A 20,615-nucleotide genomic window follows, 5' to 3' on the forward strand; every position below is an offset into this window, starting at 1 on the left:
ATTAATATCCATAAAAGTGAAACATTGAGACGGCTAAAAACGTAATAGTGATCTATTTAACGTCGATAATAAGAAATAATAATTAAAACGATTTATCGATCTCTCTCTCTCTCTCTCTCTCTCTCTCTCTCTCTCTCTCTCTCTCTTTCTCTCTTTCTTTCTTTCTGTCTACCTGTCTATCTTTATCTCTATGGAAAGTCTATTCTTGCAACCACGGGTGGTCCCACGCATAAGCAATCAATTTCCATACATCTTGTTAATTTCCATAAACTGGTCGTGGCTCTTGTTGCTAAAAGACGAAGCTACCGTGCGAATTGCCAGCATCTATGTATCTCGAATCCATCGATTTTCTATTTATATTGATCAACGAGTACAGCGTGGGTGGTATACAAGTTTACTCGATATATACATATATATATATTATATATTTCTAATATAAATCAAACAGGATTTTTAGCTCTCGCATATATTTTTTCTTCCTTTGATTGATCATTCCTTAACTTTTATTATCACTTATTTTATTCTCATTTATTTTTATTTCAACAATTTAATCCCATTGTAATCATAGATAATTATATAAACTTTAACAAGCTAACTTTTTATTTATTGTCAATCGAAGAGCTTAAAAAAAAAAAAAAAAAAAAAAAAAGGGGTCAACTAGAAAGGCAAGAAAAAAGAATCAAATTCGTTAAGTAGATACTATTTTAAACAAGTCTACTTGTGTCTTGTTAAAAATCGATACTTGCCCTGAAGGATCTAATAATATCTACTCTTTCGCAAAGTACTCACTGATAATTCAAACAAGTAGCATGTAGTTACTCGATGAGAGCTTAGAGTTACGCTGACTCGTTTTAATCTACATATCTCTCGATATAATCTCTCTCTTTCTCTCTCTTTCATAGACATGAACACACACACAGACAAACATACACACTTTATAAATATATATATATAAATATATATATATATATATATATATATGTATATATATGTATATCATAACTTTCAAATAATTTTTCATCTATCATTGCTTTCCATTCTCATTAACGTGTTCGTAGATCGTTTATCGAAAGTTTAACTTATAGAAGAATGATTGATAAAGATATTTATCAGAGTTAAAAGACATACACATGCATACGCATATGGACACCGTGTACCTTGGCTAACATAAAACGTTTAGAGACGTTCATCAAAGGAATATATATATATATATATATATATATATATATATATATATTCTCAATGAGTAAAACAAAGATGAAACTTGCAATTTTCACGCGTATATAACGAACGCCTTAACGATCATTCCACGTGTATCGATTTAATAGGAAATATCCTTTGGAAACGTTTGTTGCTCTGCCATTTTAACTTGATTAAACATACACTGACTTTTATCCATCTGATCTCCTCGTAGGTTACTTCGTTATAATATTTATTTATGTATATGTACGGTAAGGAGTCTCAGTTACACGCGTCGATATACCAACGAATCGATTTAGATTCTATATCGATACCTTCTCTCTCCTATGACGTTAGATCGTACGTGATTTGTTATTCCAATCATTCAGTTTATTCTTACAAGAGTCTGAAACGTTGCTTAATGAGAAATCATTTCGATAGGTCGAACGAGTAATCGTGTAAATAGTCGATCTCGATCATTTTTAATTATATATCGGTAGCTAATAAATATTTGATATATATATATATATTTATTCTAATCTTCTCTTTAATTTTAGTTTATTTTAATTTTCTCAAATAATTCAAAGAATACATTCTTTTCTTCCTCTTGTTTTTATATTTAACATTATCAAAAATTCATTTTATTCTTAAAAAAAAATTTCTTTTTCTTTTCTTTTTTTTTTTCTTTTTCCTTATACGTTCGAATAAACTCGAATGAAGTTCATTTAAAATCAGCTGATTCGATTATGACAAATTTATAATTATAGATATACATTTATTATTATATATATATATATATTTATAATATATAATATATAAAAAATATATTATTATTATTATTATAAGAAGCTTCGATAAAATATTTGAAGATGCTCGTTATTCGATATTTAAAATAGATTAGATACGAAATAAATAGTTTGCAAGTAGAAGATGCAAGTCCGAATTATATTTCATCCAGTCAACGTTCGATAAGACGGGCGAGAGGGTACATTAATTTTCTAATTGCATATTTCTTGGTTAGCACGCGACATTTATAAGAGAAGAGACTATCACACGACCAAGTGTCTCGCAGTTTAAATATGTAAGAAAGAAAGAGAGAGAGAGAGAGAGAGAGAAGGGGAGAGAGAAAGAGAGAGAGAGAGAGAGAGACTCGACACCAGACGTGCTTTTAACGGTAACATATTCGAGTTCTCGCATATGCAATCGTTTTTTATTTATATTTTATCTTTTCTTTTATTTTTGTTTTCTTTCTCTTTCTTTTTTCTGTTTTTTTTTTTTTCTTTTATCGTCTCGAAGCATTAATATCACCGACTTCTAGCACGTACTATATACACAGACAGAACGAATCAAACTAACTCGATGTCGGACTAAATCGATTCTGGTTACTTTGATTTTTTATGTCGACGAGATCGTAAACGATCGAGATGGAATGTTAAGGGTCTTGTTCTCTCAAGAATTCGGACTGTTCGAACTGTATGTGTACAATAATAACAATTATTTTTCTTAATTACAAATAATCTCGATCGTTAATATAATCGATCGTATAAATTATATACCTTTCCAATTAAAAAAAAAAAAAAAAAATCAAGAAAGAAAGAAAGAAAGAAAGAAAGAAAGAAAGAAAGAAAGAAAGTAACAAAGGAAAAAAAAAGTAGATTAAGCTTGTATATACTATCAATATATTCTAAACGATTTACGATATATATATATATATATATATATATATATATATATATATATACACGATACGATATGATAAAGATATGTACAATATTAATCTGTTAATTTCTGTTTGTAATGAAACGAGAAGTTAAAAAATTCTTTCCTAGATATTTCAATGCTTTAAATTCGATAGATCGGATCGATAGATCTGCGTAGAGAAACGAAAAGTAGCTTCCTTTAAAGAGGAGTCGTTGTTCGTCGATCGATAGATCATCTTGCGGGATGTTCGAGAGAAACGATTTTATCGTCGATCTGATAACGTTCTGCCGTTCTCTCTTAAGAAAGAAAGAGAAAGAGAGAGAGACAGAGAGAGAGAGAGAGAGAGAAAGAGAGAAAGAGAGAGAGAGAGAGAGAGAGAGAGAGAGAGAGATTGGCAATCGTTGTAGGATCGGTGGATCGTCGGAACGGCTTCTTCTTCTTCCTCTTCTTTCCTTCTCTCTCCTCTCTCTCTCTCTCTCTCTCTCTCTCTCCTTCTCTCTCTCTCTCTCTCTCTCTCTCTCCTTCTCTCTCTCTCTTCATCGGCGGATAAAAGAAAGAGAGAAAAGAGTTGGAAATCACGACATTCCTCTGCTACTTGATATACGCCTTTAGCCCCGAGCCGGAGTCGCATTACGCGGTCAGCTGCAACGACCGTTCAGCTACACCAACGCTGCTGCTGGTGCTGCTGGTGCTGCTGCTGCTGCTGCCATCGTGTTCTCCCAACTTCTTCTTCTTCTTCTTCTTCTCCTTCTTCTTCTTCTTCTTCTTCTCCTTCTTCTTCATCTTCCCCTTCTTCTTTCTCTTCACCTTCTTCCACATCTTCTTCTTTCTCTTCTTCTTTCTCTTCTTCTTTCTCTTCTTCTTTCTCATCCTCCTTCTCTTTTTCTTCTTCTTCATCTTCTACATTTCTTATTTTTCTTCTCATCTTCGACTTCTTCCTTTTCTTCTCTCCTTCAACTTCTTCCTTTTCTTCTTCTTCTTCTTCTTCTTCTTCTTTTTCTCTCCTTCTCCTACACTTTTCTGCGTAGGTGGAATTAGTTTTCAGCGGTTTCTTATCGCGATTTTTGATCTATCGATCTCTCTTTCTTTTCTTCTACTTTTCGTTTTTTCCTTCCTCCTACGATTTTACAATGCAATATTGATAAATTTATTTTCATTTATAATTAACAATTTGTAAATTGAAATTTTATTTCACTCTTCATCTGTTTTTTCTAAATTTCATAATAATCTTCTTCTTTCGCTTCTCTTATTCTCTTATTCGATCGATCCGTCTATTCGTTCTATCATAAATACATTTGAAGATATCATTTTTACTTTGAACGTAATGCCAAAAGAAAGAAGAAAAGAAGAAGAGAAGAAAAAAAGAAAAAAAAAAAAAAAAAAAAAAGAAAGGAAAAAAAAGAATTGATCTTAAAACATTCTTTATTATCTTCCTTCGAACTTTCGTTGAAACGCGAGATAGAATAGGAAGCAATTAATGCAGGAACAATTAGAAAATCAATATTATCGGAGAACGTCGACTTCTCTCTTCCGGCAGATCCACGAGATGCTGCCGACCTGCAATGATTTACTTCGATCGATAATCTGATATGCAAATTATATTCGTACGATGGAGATCACTTACCTCTACCGCAGTTGAATTAAGCAGCTACCACACCGTATTTTGCTTAGATAATTCTTTTGAATTTTCCATTACAAACTTATATACTATCATTTACATATATGTATATATATATATATATATATATATATATAGAGAGAGAGAGAGAGAGAGAGAGAGATTGTATAGAAAAAAAAAAAAAAAGAAAATTAATTCGCCACAAATTTGTCGTATTATAAGAACATATAAAATAAATATTAATCGATGTTTTAAATCTCATTTATAATTAAATATTAAATAAGAACATACACGATGTACACTTATTTATTATTCAATCAATCTTGAAACAGTTTAGGCGTTAATAATATACGACGTGCGAATTCAATCATACTCTCGTTTCTCTTTGACGTATGGCAACAACTCTGTGCCAAAATGTTCAAGATAACCTGTGATTATGTTCTCATCTTACTAAGAACAGCTTCACCGCGGGCAGCTGTTTTCTATCAAATCGATAATTAATCATATGCACCAGTAATAACGTGTCACTGCCTGTGCAATCAATCGTATGCAACCTCTAATAACATTCTATATCTATGCGTTTATTAGTTGATCTCTTTCTGCTCAGTGTTTCTCAAATCTCATCTTATCTTATCTTATCTCATCTTATCTCATTTCATCTCATATAGTTTTTTAGTCAAAGGGATCAAAGATAAAATTACAAAATAAAGGAAGAAAAAATACTTTTCCCTTTGTTTTACAATCCCCTAATTCATTTATTATTCCTACTACGTTCCATTCAATCTGTCAATTCTTTGAAAACTAATTCACTTTCACACGAATGTTTCTCTCTGAGATATACCTAACATCAAAAAAAAAAAGAAAAGAAAAGAAAGGAAAAAAAATTTATTATTTCAATAAATCTTTTCATCTATTTCCATCTTCGATCTTCCTACGTTTATACGAAATTATGATAACGAGAAAAATTATTTAATTGCCTGATAATTATTACAAGAAAAATAAAACAAGGTAAAAAAGAAAAAAAACACAAGGAAAAGAGAATTTTATTTATTACAGATTGTGAATGATACTTAATTAAATCAGAATTCGCGTGCGAACGCTATTCAAAAGCATGAAATGTCGATTTTCAAGAAGAATCTCATTAATCAACTTCGTTGTATATTCGTGGTACGTAGAAGACTTGTTGATAAAACGCACCAAGTTAAAGAGGGGACCGTTGATTACGATTATCAATGCAGCTCTTCGAGGTCTCAATCGATGAATCATTTGGTCACGTCGACTTTTGGCTTAGTGATCGTTAAAAGAAAAAAAATTAAAAAAAAAAAAAAGAAAGAAAAGAAAATATATTTACTCTACGTGAATGTATTATATACAAAAAAAAAAAAAAACGAAAAAAAAACTATATTTACTCTACGTGAATGTATCCACATTGCATGTTTTTTTTTTTTTGTTTTTTTAAATAAAAATTAAAGTACAGTAAAAAAAGAAAAAGAAAAAGGAAGAAACACACTTTACTATTTTATCAGTTTTTCTAGCATAAAAATTAGAAAAATTGAGAAAGGTCATAGTATTTTACTTCACGTCAAAGTTATCTAAACAAGAACACTTATCGAAAAATTATCGATAATAAACACGATCGATATCGTTCAAATAATTTGTCGAAACTTTATCGAACACTATTATATATTATTCTCAAACAATCGTAAAAATAGATGGATCTTTAAATTAAATCGCTATTGAAAAATTTTTCGTAAAAATTCAACAAAATACAAAATCTATTCGAGAAACAAAAACAAACGCAAACTTTGTTAATAATTGTCGTGTTTTCAGAGACTACATCGAAAAGATTACATCGAAAATTTCTAATGACCATGAGAAAACGTGTGGAAATGACTCAATACGAGTCTACAACCCTATCATAACAAAATAGACGTAAACGGGAAGAGATAGAGAGAGAGATAGAGATAGAGATAGATAGATAGAGAGAGAGAGAGAGAGAGACAGAGAGGGAGAGAGATTGAGAGAGATTGAGAAAGATATAGAGAGATAGAGAAAGATCGAGAGAGAATGATTGAGAGAGAAAGAAAATGGCCCAGGGCAATTGAAGAGAAAGAGAGACCACCCAAGAGGCTATCTATCGTCGTCAGAGAGGATTCATCTCGAGATTCAAGACGAGCGCGTAATAGCTCTCTCTTTCTCTCTTTCTCTGATCTTCTCTTAACATAAACGCGATCCTAGATCGTCGTTCTCCACCGTGGAAACTCGTGCCGTGTCTTGGCCCTCGGGCTAGATCTCTCTCTCCCTCTCTCTTTCTCTCTCTCTCTTTTTTTCTCTTTTTTCTCTCTTCTCTCTCTGTCTCTCTCTCTCTCTCTTTTTCTCTTTTTCCCTGTCTCTCTCTCTCTTATTCTCTCTTACTTCTAAGATCATACCTCGCTCTAGAAAGGAAGAGCGATTCTTCTAAGCTCTTTCACGTTCGAAACGACGTGAATTATGCTGATAAAATAGCGAACAGGACGCGTAGATAATGTTAGGAATCTTGACAATGTTCTTCCGCGAACCTTTCCATATTTCATTGTTCAAACGAGGATAAGAGATTATGGTTACTATCTATCTGTTTCGTAAAAGTAAAAAAACAAATAACAATTGCTTTTAACTCTTCGTTTATTTATTTTGCATAAATTTTTCTCTTTCTTTTTTTTTTTTTGTGTTTTCTTTTTCTTTTTTATAAATTTTTTCACTCATTTTCATCAACTTTAACGTTCAACAATCAATCAGATTAATCGTAAAGAGATTTATCATAATCAGTATTTAAAAAAAAAAAAAATGATTAACGAAAAATGATTCTAACAAAGATTTAATTCTTTTTTTTTTTTTTTTTTTTTTTTGGAAACGATCGCGCAAATTTTACTTGTACGACAAAAGAAGAAAGAGAGAAAGAGAGAGAAAGAGAAAAAGAGAGAAAGATAGTATCGCTTACACAGTGGTTAAAGTATTATTATATTACAGGGCTCCTCTCTCGATAGTAACATCTAAGTAGATCTTTTCGGGAGAATGTAAGAATGTTTTGGATCCTCCTAATGGAGGTAAATTCGTGTTTTTAGAGCGGCGAGATGAAAAAGTATCTACAGGATTCGATTTATAATTCGGAAGGAAGGAAGAAAATAAAAATATAGACAGTTGGATGGGATAAAAGGATAAAGACGAGGTTTAGTGCGATTAATGGGCACCGTTGGCAATAAAAAATAAAATGGAACAAAAAAAAAAAGAAAAAAAAGAAGAAAGATTTACAAAAAAAATGCTCGATATCTTGATCGCTTCATTGCCATAAGCTGAAAAACCTTCTTCTTCTATTTCTTTTTCATCGATCTTTTTTGCAACATTTTTTTTCTTTGATCCTTTACACGCCTTTCTTTTCTTTAAAAAATGATCTATAATCGATCGACACATATATATATATATATATATATATATATATATATATATATATATATATTTGCTTTATACCATCTTAATCGACACATGTAATGAAGTTTTTCTCGTTCTGACACGTGTAATGAAGTTTTCTCTCTCTCTCTCTCTCTCTCTTCTTTTTTTGTCGCTGTCTTTTTTTGAAAAAATCTTATCCATATTTACGATCTTTCCTACGACAAGTGACGATTAATTTTGAAAATGTTTCATGGAAAAACGATGAATGATAGGGTCTTCTAGTACAGCCCTAGTCACTGTAAGATAAAGAGAAAAGATGATGAAAGGACCGATTATGGAAACTAAGTCCGCGGACTCCGCCTCTCGATTAATCGAGAATCGTAAGATCGGTCACGCCCAGCTTTTCAGTACGGCCAGTATTTATGCGTTGTAAAAATTTTTCATCTCGTTGAACCGATACGATATGACGAGAAACATCGGAAAAACGAATTGATTGAGAAAAAAAAAAAAAAAAAAAAGGAAAAAGAATCATCGATAAATAATACAATATTATTTCATCTTCTGTAATCCAATCGATTCGAAAACTAAATGAAATTATTCTAAACTCTTATGTGTGATGTTCTATCTTAAAAAAGAAAAAAAAAAAAAAAAAAAAAGAATAACTAATTTTAATCGATTTTGTTTAATACTCGAATAATGTAAAATAATGTAAAAGAAAAAATAAATAAATAAAAGTAAGAAAAAAAAAAAAAAAAAGACAAAAGAAAAAACATAAAGAGTAAAAAGATCTTAGCCAGTGCTCTCGATTTTTCTAACAAACGAAAGAAATCTAATCTCTTTGAGACATCTTATGTAAGTACACGTGAATTATCATCAGCCCAGTGTATGTGTGTGTGTGTGTATGTGTGTCCTCTATGAATGGCTCTTTCAGAAAGAGAGAGAAAAAGAAAGATGGAGGATTATTACGTAAAACGTGTACAGAATATGGAACGAAGCGAGGTTTACTTAATGACCCTGATTTTCTTTTCGTCTTGGCCTCTATTACAATTACCCATAAACATATACACACACACACACACACACACATAAAATATAAAATTCAAAATAACAAATTAACGAAATAACAAATATATAAAAGTAACAAAATAATAAAACAATAATAATAATGATAATAATAATAATAATAATAATAATAATAATAATAATAATAATAATGATAATAATAATAATAATAATAATAATAGACAATGACTAATCCGATGGCGGAAGTGAACAAGTTGAAGCATTAGATTTTTCTCTATTCTATTCGCGTGGCTTCTATAATACTGAACGCGCGGGCTCTTGTACGTTTCTATTCCGCATCACAAATATACACTATATATAGACAGATAGAGATGATACTCATCATCGTCACGTAGATACTACTCCACCTGTGTTGTATCATGAATACTCCATAAAAGCATCACCACACTGGGTCCTTCCTTTTTCGAAGGCCGACATTGTTCGCCACGAATGGATCCAAACCTCCCTCTTCCTCCCACCCTCCTCTCTTCCACTTTGTGATCTTTGATCTTTTCTTTCGATATAACTCGTCGTACAAACGGAATACGTAAAGAGTTTCTTCTTTTTTTTTTTTTTCTTTTTGTTTGTGTGGGCGAACAAACGAGAAGGACTTTCAATAGTTTAACAGGTGTCGTTATCTCATTGATCTCTTTCTTGATCCTATTAATGTCATTAATGTAGTTTTTTTTTCCTTCTCCTCTCCTCCTCCGCCCACCTCCATCTGATCGTATACAAAATGATAGTACGTATTATTTTTGAAATCTCATAATCGCATGTAATTTATTCCATTGAATGAGAAAAAAAAGAAGGAAAGGAAAAAGAAAATCTTTTCCTTTTTTTTTTTTTTTTTCTTTTTTTTATTCCAAACCTAAAAGTGTCATCGTGGCAACTAAGACCAGGTCTCAGAGAGAAAACATAGTTTGTCGTGAGCAAACAGGCCACGGTGACATCGCCCTGAGCGACAACTCTCATGATGATCGCATACCTTTCTCTCTTTCTCTCTTTTTCTATCTCTCTCTTTTTCTCATTCTCTTTCTCTCTGTCTATCTCTCTTTCTCTTTCTTATTCTAATCCACTCTAATCCACCATAAAAATATCATGCTTAAAAAGTAATATGAGAAAAAATGTTAAAAGTCTTTCGAAACTTTTTGAGGAATGTGTCAAGCGGAAAATTTTCTCTACAAAATTTATGACAATAAATATGATTATTACATAATAATACATAACAATGGATCTTTTTATCGTCGTATGTATTAAAAGAAAGAGAGAGAGAGAGAGAGAGAGAGAGAGAAAAGGAAAAAAGAAAAAAGAAATCAGTGCTATAATCGATTCGTTCAACAAGCGCACCACAGTGACACACAAGAGACCATTTAACGAGATACATATCTACTCCCATGCATTAAAACGTAAAAACGTGTTAGTAGTATGTACGTGTGTCAGGCATCTTGTAAAGACGTTCACAGACATACTAACATTAATGCAACGTACACTCGCACGTGCCATGCACCTGTCATTTCCCTTTACCATGGGTGATACAAAGCAGCCGCTCTTCTCGTTAATTGAATACAGAAAGTTAATGTGCATGTGTATTGTCCATGTGTATCTGTCTCTATCCGTGTTTGCGAGACACGTTCGGTGGGTGTTTTATCGTGGGCCTCGAGCTTTATAGACTTATCACAGGTGGCCTCGTCTTACTATGACCTAATCTACGATATGTTAGTACGACGTTAGCAAAAAGATAAAGCGAATCATTTTATTTTTAATTCTATCTTTTCTGCTGTTTACTTTTTCTCTTTTCTTTTCTTTTTTTTCTTTTTTTTTTTTTTTTTTTTTATTTGTTTTATTTGACGATCATAATTTAGGATGAAAATTTTTCTACTAAATCGGCGTTATACTACGAATTTTTCAATATCTCTTAATTGTAAGTACACGATTGTTCTCGATAATGATTTAATTTATATATATATATATATATATATATATAAAACAAAAAAAGATATATTACTCGAGCAATCGTATAAATGATAATCGACAAAAGGAATTACAACACTGAAATTATTCTTTCGAAACTTTCACATGTAAACACAATTTCATACGAGAAAAAAAAAAAAAAGTAATATTTTTCCAAAGTATCTTTTTTCATGATGAAGTTCCACGAATCGCAAAGAAAGCGAGGACCGATAACACGAAGGAAGTAGAGAGTCTTATCGATGTGGGTCTCGATAAGAGACTGCAAGCCGTTAGTTGGCTCATGAGAAAACTTTAGCATCTTTTCTCTCTCTCTCTCTCTCTCTCTCTCTCTCTCTCACTCTTTCTCTCACTCTTTTATTCTTTACAGTTATAGCAAATAATTATCATCAAAAACTAAAAATCGTCTCTGTTAAAATCAAATATCTACAAATTGTCCGACAAATTTTCAACGAGAAAGATTTGACGAGAAACAAAAAAAAAAAAGAGAAAGAGAAAAGGAAGAAAAGAAAAACCGATTCGATGAAATACAAAAAGAAAAAAAAAATAAATAAATAAAATAAATAAATAAATAAAAAGAAACAAAAGAACAAAAATTGAAACAGGATCTTTCCTTCGAAATAATCAAAATACGAACGTTCAGATCTCGAATGATTAAAGTTCGGTACCCCCAAAGGATGGAGAGGATCAAAACGAATGGACAGGAGCGAATCCTGTTGAAAAGTCGATATCCCTTAGGCTAGTCGAGTACAACACACCCACGTGTACGGCATAATAAACACGAGAGATTCGTCGTCGTATCGCTTCTCTTGCGGAACAAGGACGGACACGAGTATCTCGCGGTGGGAGAAGAAGGAAGAAGGAAGGAACGACGGCGAGACTAAGAAGAAGAAGAAGAAGTAGAAGAAGAAGAAGAAGAAGAAGAAGAAGAAGTAGAAGAAGAAGTAGAAGAAGAAGAAGAAGAAGAAGAAGTAGAAGAAGAAGAAGAAGAAGAACGACGGAGACGACGACGACGACGATGTCGACGACGACGACGATGAAGAAGAAGAAGAAGAAGAAGAAGAGAAGAAGAGGAGAGAAGAGAGTACGAGAGAGGAGAGTACGAGAGAGGAGAAGGCAAAGGCGGCTAATGGTAATGGTAGCAAGGCAGTGTCTCTCGAGCCGCCGTCGAAGCCGGCTCGCATTCATCTCCGAGTGATCCACGTGCGATCCCAAAGATCGATCTATAAATCTTTCGTACGATGAGTAATTCGATTTCGAGAGGAATGACGGACATTTTACAACCATTAAATCTTCTTGTAATTTAAAAGCGTTACATTCCAGTGTTTTATCGAAGCCTTAAGAAACTCTTGCATTTTTTTTTTTATATATATATATATATATATATGAATAATAAACAAATTGGATTAATTTTTCTAATCAAAATTTTTATATCGATTTGGTTAAGTCCTTAAGAAAAAACAAAAAATATATGTATATGTATATATATATATATATATATATGTATATATATATATATAAAACAAAACAAAACAAAACAAATACTTCTCGCGAATGGTTCTACTTTTTGCATGAAATCGGATCGGATCGGTGACCGACTTTCTCTGAAATCGATCGACGAGATCGAAGACCAAAGAAAAATTTTCAAAGAAAGAATTTAATCAAAATAAAGAAAAAAAAGAAAAAAAAATCGGTACAAGTCAAAAACAAAAAAAAAGAAAAAGAAAAGGAAAAACTAACAAACAAAAAAGAAAAGAAGAAAAGAAACAATGAAGTGTTGCGGTGAATGAAACGAATCAAAATCTTCTTTCAGATCTTTCACAGGATTCTAACGAGATTTTGAAGTGCTAAAGTCGTCCAAAACGAGTGTCATATTTGAACGGGATAGTGTAGTGAAAAGAGAAAAAAAGAGAAAAGAAAAAAATAAAGAAAATAAAAAATAAAAGAAAGGGTGACGGAAAAAGGGACGAGAACGTCCATTTAGAAATTCCTGTCCCTTCGAAAGGATGATGAGATCATTGTTAATAAAAAGTATACGAAGGAGGAGGAAGCAGGCAGTTGTTCTAACTATGGGGTAGAAGAAATGTACCCCGGAAGGTCGAGTTGGGCCCGGGGCGTTCTTGCCCTCGGTGCTGGGAGTTTGCTTCTCCTGGCCCTTCAATGGAGGATCGATGAGATTCGTGGAGAGGAGGGAGGAACTACTACTTCGACTTGGGACATAAAAGAAAGGGATGTAGAAAATGGCGACTTAGAAAATCGAGCGATCGCTAGATCGACGATTACTACGATCGAGAATGATAAAAACGAAAAAGTTACTTTCGCGTATCAATGGTCGAATATTCGAATAAAAAGAGAAAATGAAAAGAAAAGTAACGGTAAAGATCATCGTCATAAAGACGACAAACGATCGAGCTGGTTCTCGAGTACAATGGATCGATCGATCGATGATCGAGAGGAAGAAATTGTTACTTCCGGTTTATCTTCAAGAAAACAAAATAACATTAACAAGAACGACGTCGACGATGACGATGACGATGACAACGACATTCTCTTTCCAACGTCGTCGCCGATCGAGCAGAAAATCAAAGATGACATCGAAGAAAACAACTTCCTTCTTCCTGACCAAGGAGTTTCTCTACCGATCGAACGATCTTTGCACTTGTCACGTGCCAACGAGGGAGAAGACCCGACATTGGGAAGGAGTACGAAACATTTTACTGGAATGCAGAAGGACCGGATACCTTTTTTTCGTGAGAATCTCTCAAGATCGTTCAATGAACTCAAACGAGATGACAATAACCATAAATATGTTAATTCAAAAAACGTTATGTCCTCCAATTTTTCCTCTAATGAAAAATTTCCAAATAAAACAATTAATTCGATTAAAAATAATAAAAAGTCATTGATAGTTCGACTTTCTCACAGTTTTACTTTGGATCGTCGCAAAAGATATACGAATTATTATTCCCTACAATCAGCAATACCAATGGCTTACGTTCACATTCAACCGTCGTATCCGGTGGCACCGTCACCCCCGCCCCCTAGCCGGAAGTGCATACGTTGCATGGTCGTCTACAAGCCGTGTCCTTCGCCACCGAGACAACCACCGAGAATCGTCCTTCCGACTTACAAGTACCAAGAACCGGCCTCGAAGTGGCATGGTCTCAAGTATGGTGAGTTTGCTTCGACGTAAGAAAACATTTAAAAAAAAAAAAGAAAAAGAAAAAAGAAAAAAGTTTTATAAAACAAAATTAAAAAAAAAAAAAAAAAAAAAAAAAAAAAGAAAAGAAATAATAAATAAATAATACGAAAAAAAATCGAGACTCATTCGACGCGTTTTTAATACTACGATTATCATACACAATGTTTTAAGTACAAACTTCATTTAAAAAAGTTTCCAACATAGTTTTCACTTCAGTCACACGCATGATAATGAATTATCTAATATTTAATATCTACAAAAAAAAAAAAAAAAAAAAAGAAAAGAAAACAATCGAATATATTATATACAAGATTGATACGTGAATTAATTTCGAGTCGACATTGATAAACGTTTTTAAAAATTAATAATTAATTGAACCGACGTATGAAAAACAATATTTCAAAGTTGCAATCTGTAAGAATCAAAAGTTGCATAGTAAAAGAAAAAAAGAAAAACAAAAGGAAAGAAATAAAGAAAGAAAGAAAGAAAGAAAGAAAGAAAGAAAGAAAGAAAGAAAGAAAGAAAGAAAGAAAGAAAGAAAGGAAGAATGGAAAAGAAAAGAAATATCATTACTCTTCCGTAAAATATATGATAATGTCTGCGAGTACACGGAATACACTTGGCGATATTTGCGTTACATAGGCCGCACCCGTGGCTCTTTGATCGATACCGAGGTACCGCCGATCGTGAGTACGAAATTTGCATTGTTCCAGGAAGAAATTCGAATCAGAAAGTAACTTCGTAATCGCGCTTATTATTAAAAGAGAGAGAGAGAGAGAGAGAGAGAAAAAAAAGAAAAAGATCGGAAGCGAAACTCCAAGAACTAAGTTCGCCGATCAAAGGTCTGACCTTCGACCTCGATACGAAGAAAAAGAGAGAAAGAGAGAGAGAGAGAGAGAGAGAAGACGAGGATGGTTAGGATGTAGCTCATTAACTCGTACCAACGATACCCGCGGGATCGACTTGGATGCGCGAGAAAAAGCGAAGAAACGATAAATTGCAATCAAGCGAAAGATGAAATCAGTCTCCTCAACAAAGATTTTTCTTGATAATTTGCATTTCTATCTCTTTGTTATCAAACTCGTAAATCATACGATTAACAAAATTCAACGATATCGAGAGTATAGATATCTTTTAATATCTAACGAATAAGAGAACTTTTATCTTTTATATTTATCTATCTATTTTATTTTTAAATTAAAACAAACGCACAATTTCGAATGAAATAGAAAGATATCTTTTCTTTTTCTTTTTTGCCTCGATCGAACGACGAAAATAATAATCTTTTAAAAATTTTCATTCTCCTTTGGTGTGAATCTATTTTTCTAAGTTGTTACGTAAATAACAGATAAGCTGAATCACACATACGTGTTAATCTACGTACGCACACGATGAATTTTTCTCGACCTTGCCGGACTAGCCTACTTATATACTCGATCTTTCTAAGAACACGAGTCCAATACGCGTGTTGATCGAAGAAAATTGTTCTTTCAAACGAACAAGGGGAAGATGGAAAAAGGAAAAAGATATTTCTTTTTCACACGATTTATAATTACTACCTTTAAAACATAAAAAAAAAAACAAAAACAAAAAGAAAAGAAAAAAGAAAAAAAAAAAAAAAGAAAAAAGAATACGGTGGCCTTCATAAAAGATAGGGAAACGAAAACATCGAGATGACAAATCGATCTTGATGACTAACATCGATCATTGGAATCCGCAAGGTAATTGCCCCGCGTACGCATCACGAGTTCGAGAATACTCTACTACTCTTTAAGTGTATACGTACACGGACACGTAACACCAATACGCATGATTCGTAATCGTGCGTGGAAAATATTCGTTCAGGGTGGTCTCTCGACCTGGCTCTCGACGTTGAAAAAACGTCTCGGTGCGTGCCGTTTAATCGTTACCGTTCCCACCCAACGAGACACGTTCCCGTTTTCTCAGCTTATCTTCTATGAGAAGAGACTTGAGTGAACTCATACAATGACTTCATAGTGTTATTTTCTTTTTAATGTATTATATTATATACGAGTAAAACATACATTGTTATACCTATAAGATTATCAATATCAAATAAATTACAATTAGTAATCTACTTTATTACAAGGTACCTCTCTTTTTACGAGTAAAAAAAAGAAAAAAAAGATACAAGAAGAGATGGGGGGAAAAAATAAAGAAGAAAAAACAATTACTATTACGTAGGCATTTATAATTCATTGATAATATCACTTATAAATGACCATTCATTCTAATTCCGGATTTTCTGGGAACTTTATCGGGTAGGATTTTTTTGAAGATTACTTCGTCGACCGATTGTTTCATTCAACGAAACGTTAGACGATGATTTTCTAAGACCGAGAATATATTAGACTAGAACGATAAGATTTCCGTAATTTATAAAGCTTATTCTCTCACCCCCCTCTATCTCTTTCTCTTTCTATCTCACACACACACACTCTCTCTCTCTCTCTCTCTCTCTCTCTCTCTCTCTCTCTCTCTCTCTTTCGACATAGTACGACTATGCCTTCTATTTACTCCTATTTCACGCTGTAACTCATCGCTCAGTTTACTCAAACCCATACACAAGAAAAGGAATCTAAAGAAGCCTTTTCTCTCGTGTATCTCTCCCTTTTCTCCAAGCCAAAGATATAACTCTCTCTCTCTCTCTCTCTCTCTCTCTCTCTCTCTCTCTCTCTCTCTCTCTCTCTCTTTCTCTCTCTATCTCTCTCTAACATACGTTTTATATCTTCTCGCGGAATCTCGTTCCCTTCCACGTCTATAAACTTTCAAGCAGCCAAGGACTCGGGCTTGTCAGCTTGTCGAATTACGAAGGGAGGAAGTTAAGTTTCTTTGAAGTACGACGATCGAGTATGTATGTATATAGATATATAAAGCCCTTTAAAAAAAGAAAAAAAAAAAAAAAGAAGGATTCAAAAAGAAAAGATAAAAAAGAAGTAACAAACATTTTCGGTATACGTGTCTCGATAATTCAACTTGAAGACGAAATAAAATAAAAAAAATAAAATAAAATAAAAAGTAAAAAAAGAAGGAATAAAAAAAAAAAAAAAAAAAAAAAAAAAAAAAAAAGAAAGAAAGTACAAAAAAAAAAAAAAGAATAAGATAATTAAAGGTCGGTAAGCACTTCATTATCTCATACCTATCTATTATCTTCTCTGAACGTAGCTATGATCGAAGATAAAGATCGTGATTTACAAGCATCGTGTATAATTTATAATCCAAGAACAAGAACAATGTAAGAGAGAAAGAGAGAAAGAGAAAGAGAGAGAGAGAGAGAGAGAAAGGAAAAGAAATAAGAAAAATGAGATATTATTCGACTATAACTCGTAATTAAACGTCTGTTAAATACAATCAACGATATTGTCCAATCTATCAAAGATAAAGAACTAACTAGACATTAGCAAAGGAAATAAATATAGAGTTATAGAGAGATGGAGAAATAAAGAGATAGAAAGAAGAATAGATCGACGAAAGATCTTTGATCGGTCACGGACGACTATGAAAGAGAGAGAGAGAGAGATAGAGAGAGAGAGAGAGAGAGAGAAAGTGAGAGAACAAAAATAGCATTGCCGAACGACGAGCGATGTGTCGCGACACGTCGTGAAGGAACGTCAAGAAGAACAAAAAGTATTCAACGAATAAGACAAACAAAACGAAAACAAAAAAAAGAAAAAATAGAAAGAATAAAAAGAATAGAAAGAAGAAGAAGAAGAAGAAGAAGAAGAAGAAGAAAAAGAGGGAGAGAAAAAGAAGAAGAAAAAGAAGAAAAGGGAAAAGAAGAAAAAGAAAAAGAAAAAGAAGAAGAAGAAGAAGAATAAAAGGTGGTCTAGAAGGGTGCATCGTATGCAGCTTCCTGCACGAAACTTGCGTACAACAGCGTAAGAGGAAAAAAAAGAAAGAAAGAAAGAAAGAAAGAAAGAAAGAAAGAAAGAAAAACAAAAAACACAGAAAAAGAAAAAATAAAGAAAAAGAAGCAGTATAGGGATGCTGGATGTTTCGCGTCCGTTTCGTTCCTTCTTCTTCTTCTTCCTCCTCCTATTCTCTTCTTCTTCTTCTTCTTCTTCTTCTTCTTCTTACCTTCGTAGCTCGGCACGCTCATCCTGTACAATGCATTGGGATGCATCGAGCCAGCCAACGGCGATGCAACACTTCGTCGCGGTTGCTTTGAAACTACTCTCCCTCTCCCTCTCTCTCTCTCTCTCTCCATCTCTATCTCTCTCTCTTTCACTCTCTTTCCTTCTCTCTGTATCCTATCTCTTTTTACTTCAGTGGTAGGTAGAGAAGCAATCTATCTCTCTCTTTCTCCATCGGATTCTCTCGCACGCGAGCACGCACGATTTCTTTCTTCCTTGTCTCCCCCTTCTACCCCTCCCTTCCACTCTACCCCTCTCTTCCTCTCTCTCTCTCTCTCTCTTATCGCGTTAGTAGCATCGTCATCTCATGCTATCTCTTCGCAGTGTCCGGTTCAACGTTGAGGAGGCAAACTTCCTTCCTGTCTACGATTCTCGCTAAGATTTTCTTTCTTTCTCTTTCTCTCCCCCTCTCTTTCTCTCTCTCTCTTCTCGTTCAATTTTCTTTCTTTTATATTTTATTAGATAATTTTCTATCTGATCGAGTTTTATCGAGTATGCCAATTAATGAATTACACCTGACTTCATTCTCTTTTCTTTCCTTTTCTTTTCTTTTATTTTTCTTTTCTTTTCTTTGTTCATTTAATTTCTTTTCCTTTTATTATAATCTCGCATAAATTCTATAAAATATAATATACATCTGCACTTTGTTTATTATTCAGCACGCAACTGAATTAGAGACTTTATTCTTTTTTCATATTCTTACTCGTTACACCTGGTATCGAATAATAATAACACAACACGTGTGTTTGTGCTCGCGATACGATCGAAATATACGTAAGTACATAGAAACAAAACGTAACCCATGATCATGCTCTGTGTTACATGTACGACGGTGTATAAACTACGCTATGAAACAATTATATTTCTAATGAAATTGAAAAAGAGAAAAATATCTGAGATAACATTATATCGAAATCTTTGATATTTCTGATTTAGAATTAAAACGAATTGTGTTATACTATATTTTCAATTTTATAAATCTTTCATTATTACTGCTTTGTTTTTTCATAAAGAGATTAGAAAAGACGAAATTATCCGAATGACTACAAAATGACTACGAATTAATTAACCTTATCGACTTCTTTCTTCCTCTAATTAGAAAGATCTAGAATTAGATTTATAAAAAAAAAAAAGGGGGGGAAAAAAAAAGAAAGAAGAAAAAAAAAAAAAAACAACTGATCATATTTTTTCCTACGAATTAAAACAAAACAAATTTGCAATTTTGTCAACTAATCTAATAACATCAAATCGTATTAAAAACTACAATGCATAATATTCCAGATATTAAAAATTTCGATTATTTCTAACAGATAAAATATCAAATGATTTCTTTTTCGACAAAAAAAAAAAAAAAAAAAAAAAAAGAAAAAAAGAAATCATACATTTCTAACAAAGAAACATGTACGAGAAATCTCTATTGGAAGTTTCAAATGAGATACATATATCCAACTTTTTAGTTATATTAAAATTTTTAACGAATCAAGAGAACAAGAGATAAATGGAAAAAAACAAAAAAAAAAAAAAAAAAAGAAAGAAAGAAAAAGAGAGAATTGGAAAGATCATTGTTATTGAGATAGAGGAGGGTTGTAAAACACGTGGGTGCGGTCAGATGGGAACCTCGTATGACTGGGCCGGTAGCAAGGAGTAATAGCGGTACCCCTTTAGCTGCACCTTGCGGTCTCGCGAATTCTTTCCCTACCAATTCCTGGTAACTCGATACCTGGAAACGATTTCACGTGTCGAATTACCACGTTTACACGGCCGAGCATTCTCTCGTCGATCGCCCATCTCTCTCTCTGTCTCTCTCTCTCTCTTTTCCTCTGTATCTTTCTATCTCTCTTTTTTTATTTATTCATCCATCGATCTATACAACGATCTATTCGTATACACTAACGAAAAGGTGGGTGTTAGTGTAATAAAGCCTCGGACTCTTTGCGTGCACCCAATCGTGCGTATTATATACTACATACGTTATGTCCTACATTTTTAAATATTTTTCTGCGGTCTCACGTCATTTTACTATCACGATATCGGTCATAGTTAAAATAGAAAGCGCAGAACAGACTTCCTTCTGTGTTCTCCATCTTTTTCTCTCTTTCTCTCTCCCTCTCTCTCTCTCTCTCTCTCTCTCTCTCTCTCTTTGTTCAATGAAAATGGGGAAAAAAAAAAAAGAAAAGAAAAAGGGAAAGGAAGAAAATATGATATGGAAAATAAAACGATAAAATTCATATAATACAACATAACTCTCTATGTTTTTCAACCATGAAAAGGGATCGAATGTTTGCATTCAAATATTCTTTTTATC

At 33.0% G+C, this 20,615-nt stretch overlaps 2 protein-coding genes and 1 long non-coding RNA gene across 4 annotated transcripts in view; 2 read left to right on the top strand and 1 right to left on the bottom strand.

Moving 5' to 3' along the window:
• Positions 1–20,615, top strand: part of wb (wing blister) — a 121,916-nt gene that overhangs the window by 69,705 nt on the left and 31,596 nt on the right. The window lies entirely within an intron of this gene.
• Positions 1–20,615, bottom strand: part of LOC146872382 (uncharacterized) — a 40,810-nt gene that overhangs the window by 14,799 nt on the left and 5,396 nt on the right. The window lies entirely within an intron of this gene.
• On the top strand, positions 11,921–19,686 carry LOC118447982 (uncharacterized). Its single transcript, XM_085662717.1, has one exon. It carries the CDS (start codon positions 13,038–13,040, stop codon positions 14,145–14,147), a length of 1,110 nt encoding a protein of 369 aa, XP_085518843.1. The 5' UTR covers positions 11,921–13,037; the 3' UTR covers positions 14,148–19,686.

Source organism: Vespa mandarinia, chromosome 19 (assembly GCF_050613455.1).
Source record: "Vespa mandarinia isolate Hongniang chromosome 19, ASM5061345v1, whole genome shotgun sequence".
NCBI lineage: Eukaryota > Metazoa > Arthropoda > Insecta > Hymenoptera > Vespidae > Vespa > Vespa mandarinia.

Coding starts and splice junctions, on each gene's coding strand:
- LOC118447982 (XM_085662717.1), top strand. CDS start 13,038: ATGTACCCCGGAAGGTCGAGTTGGGCCCGGGGCGTTCTTGCCCTCGGT.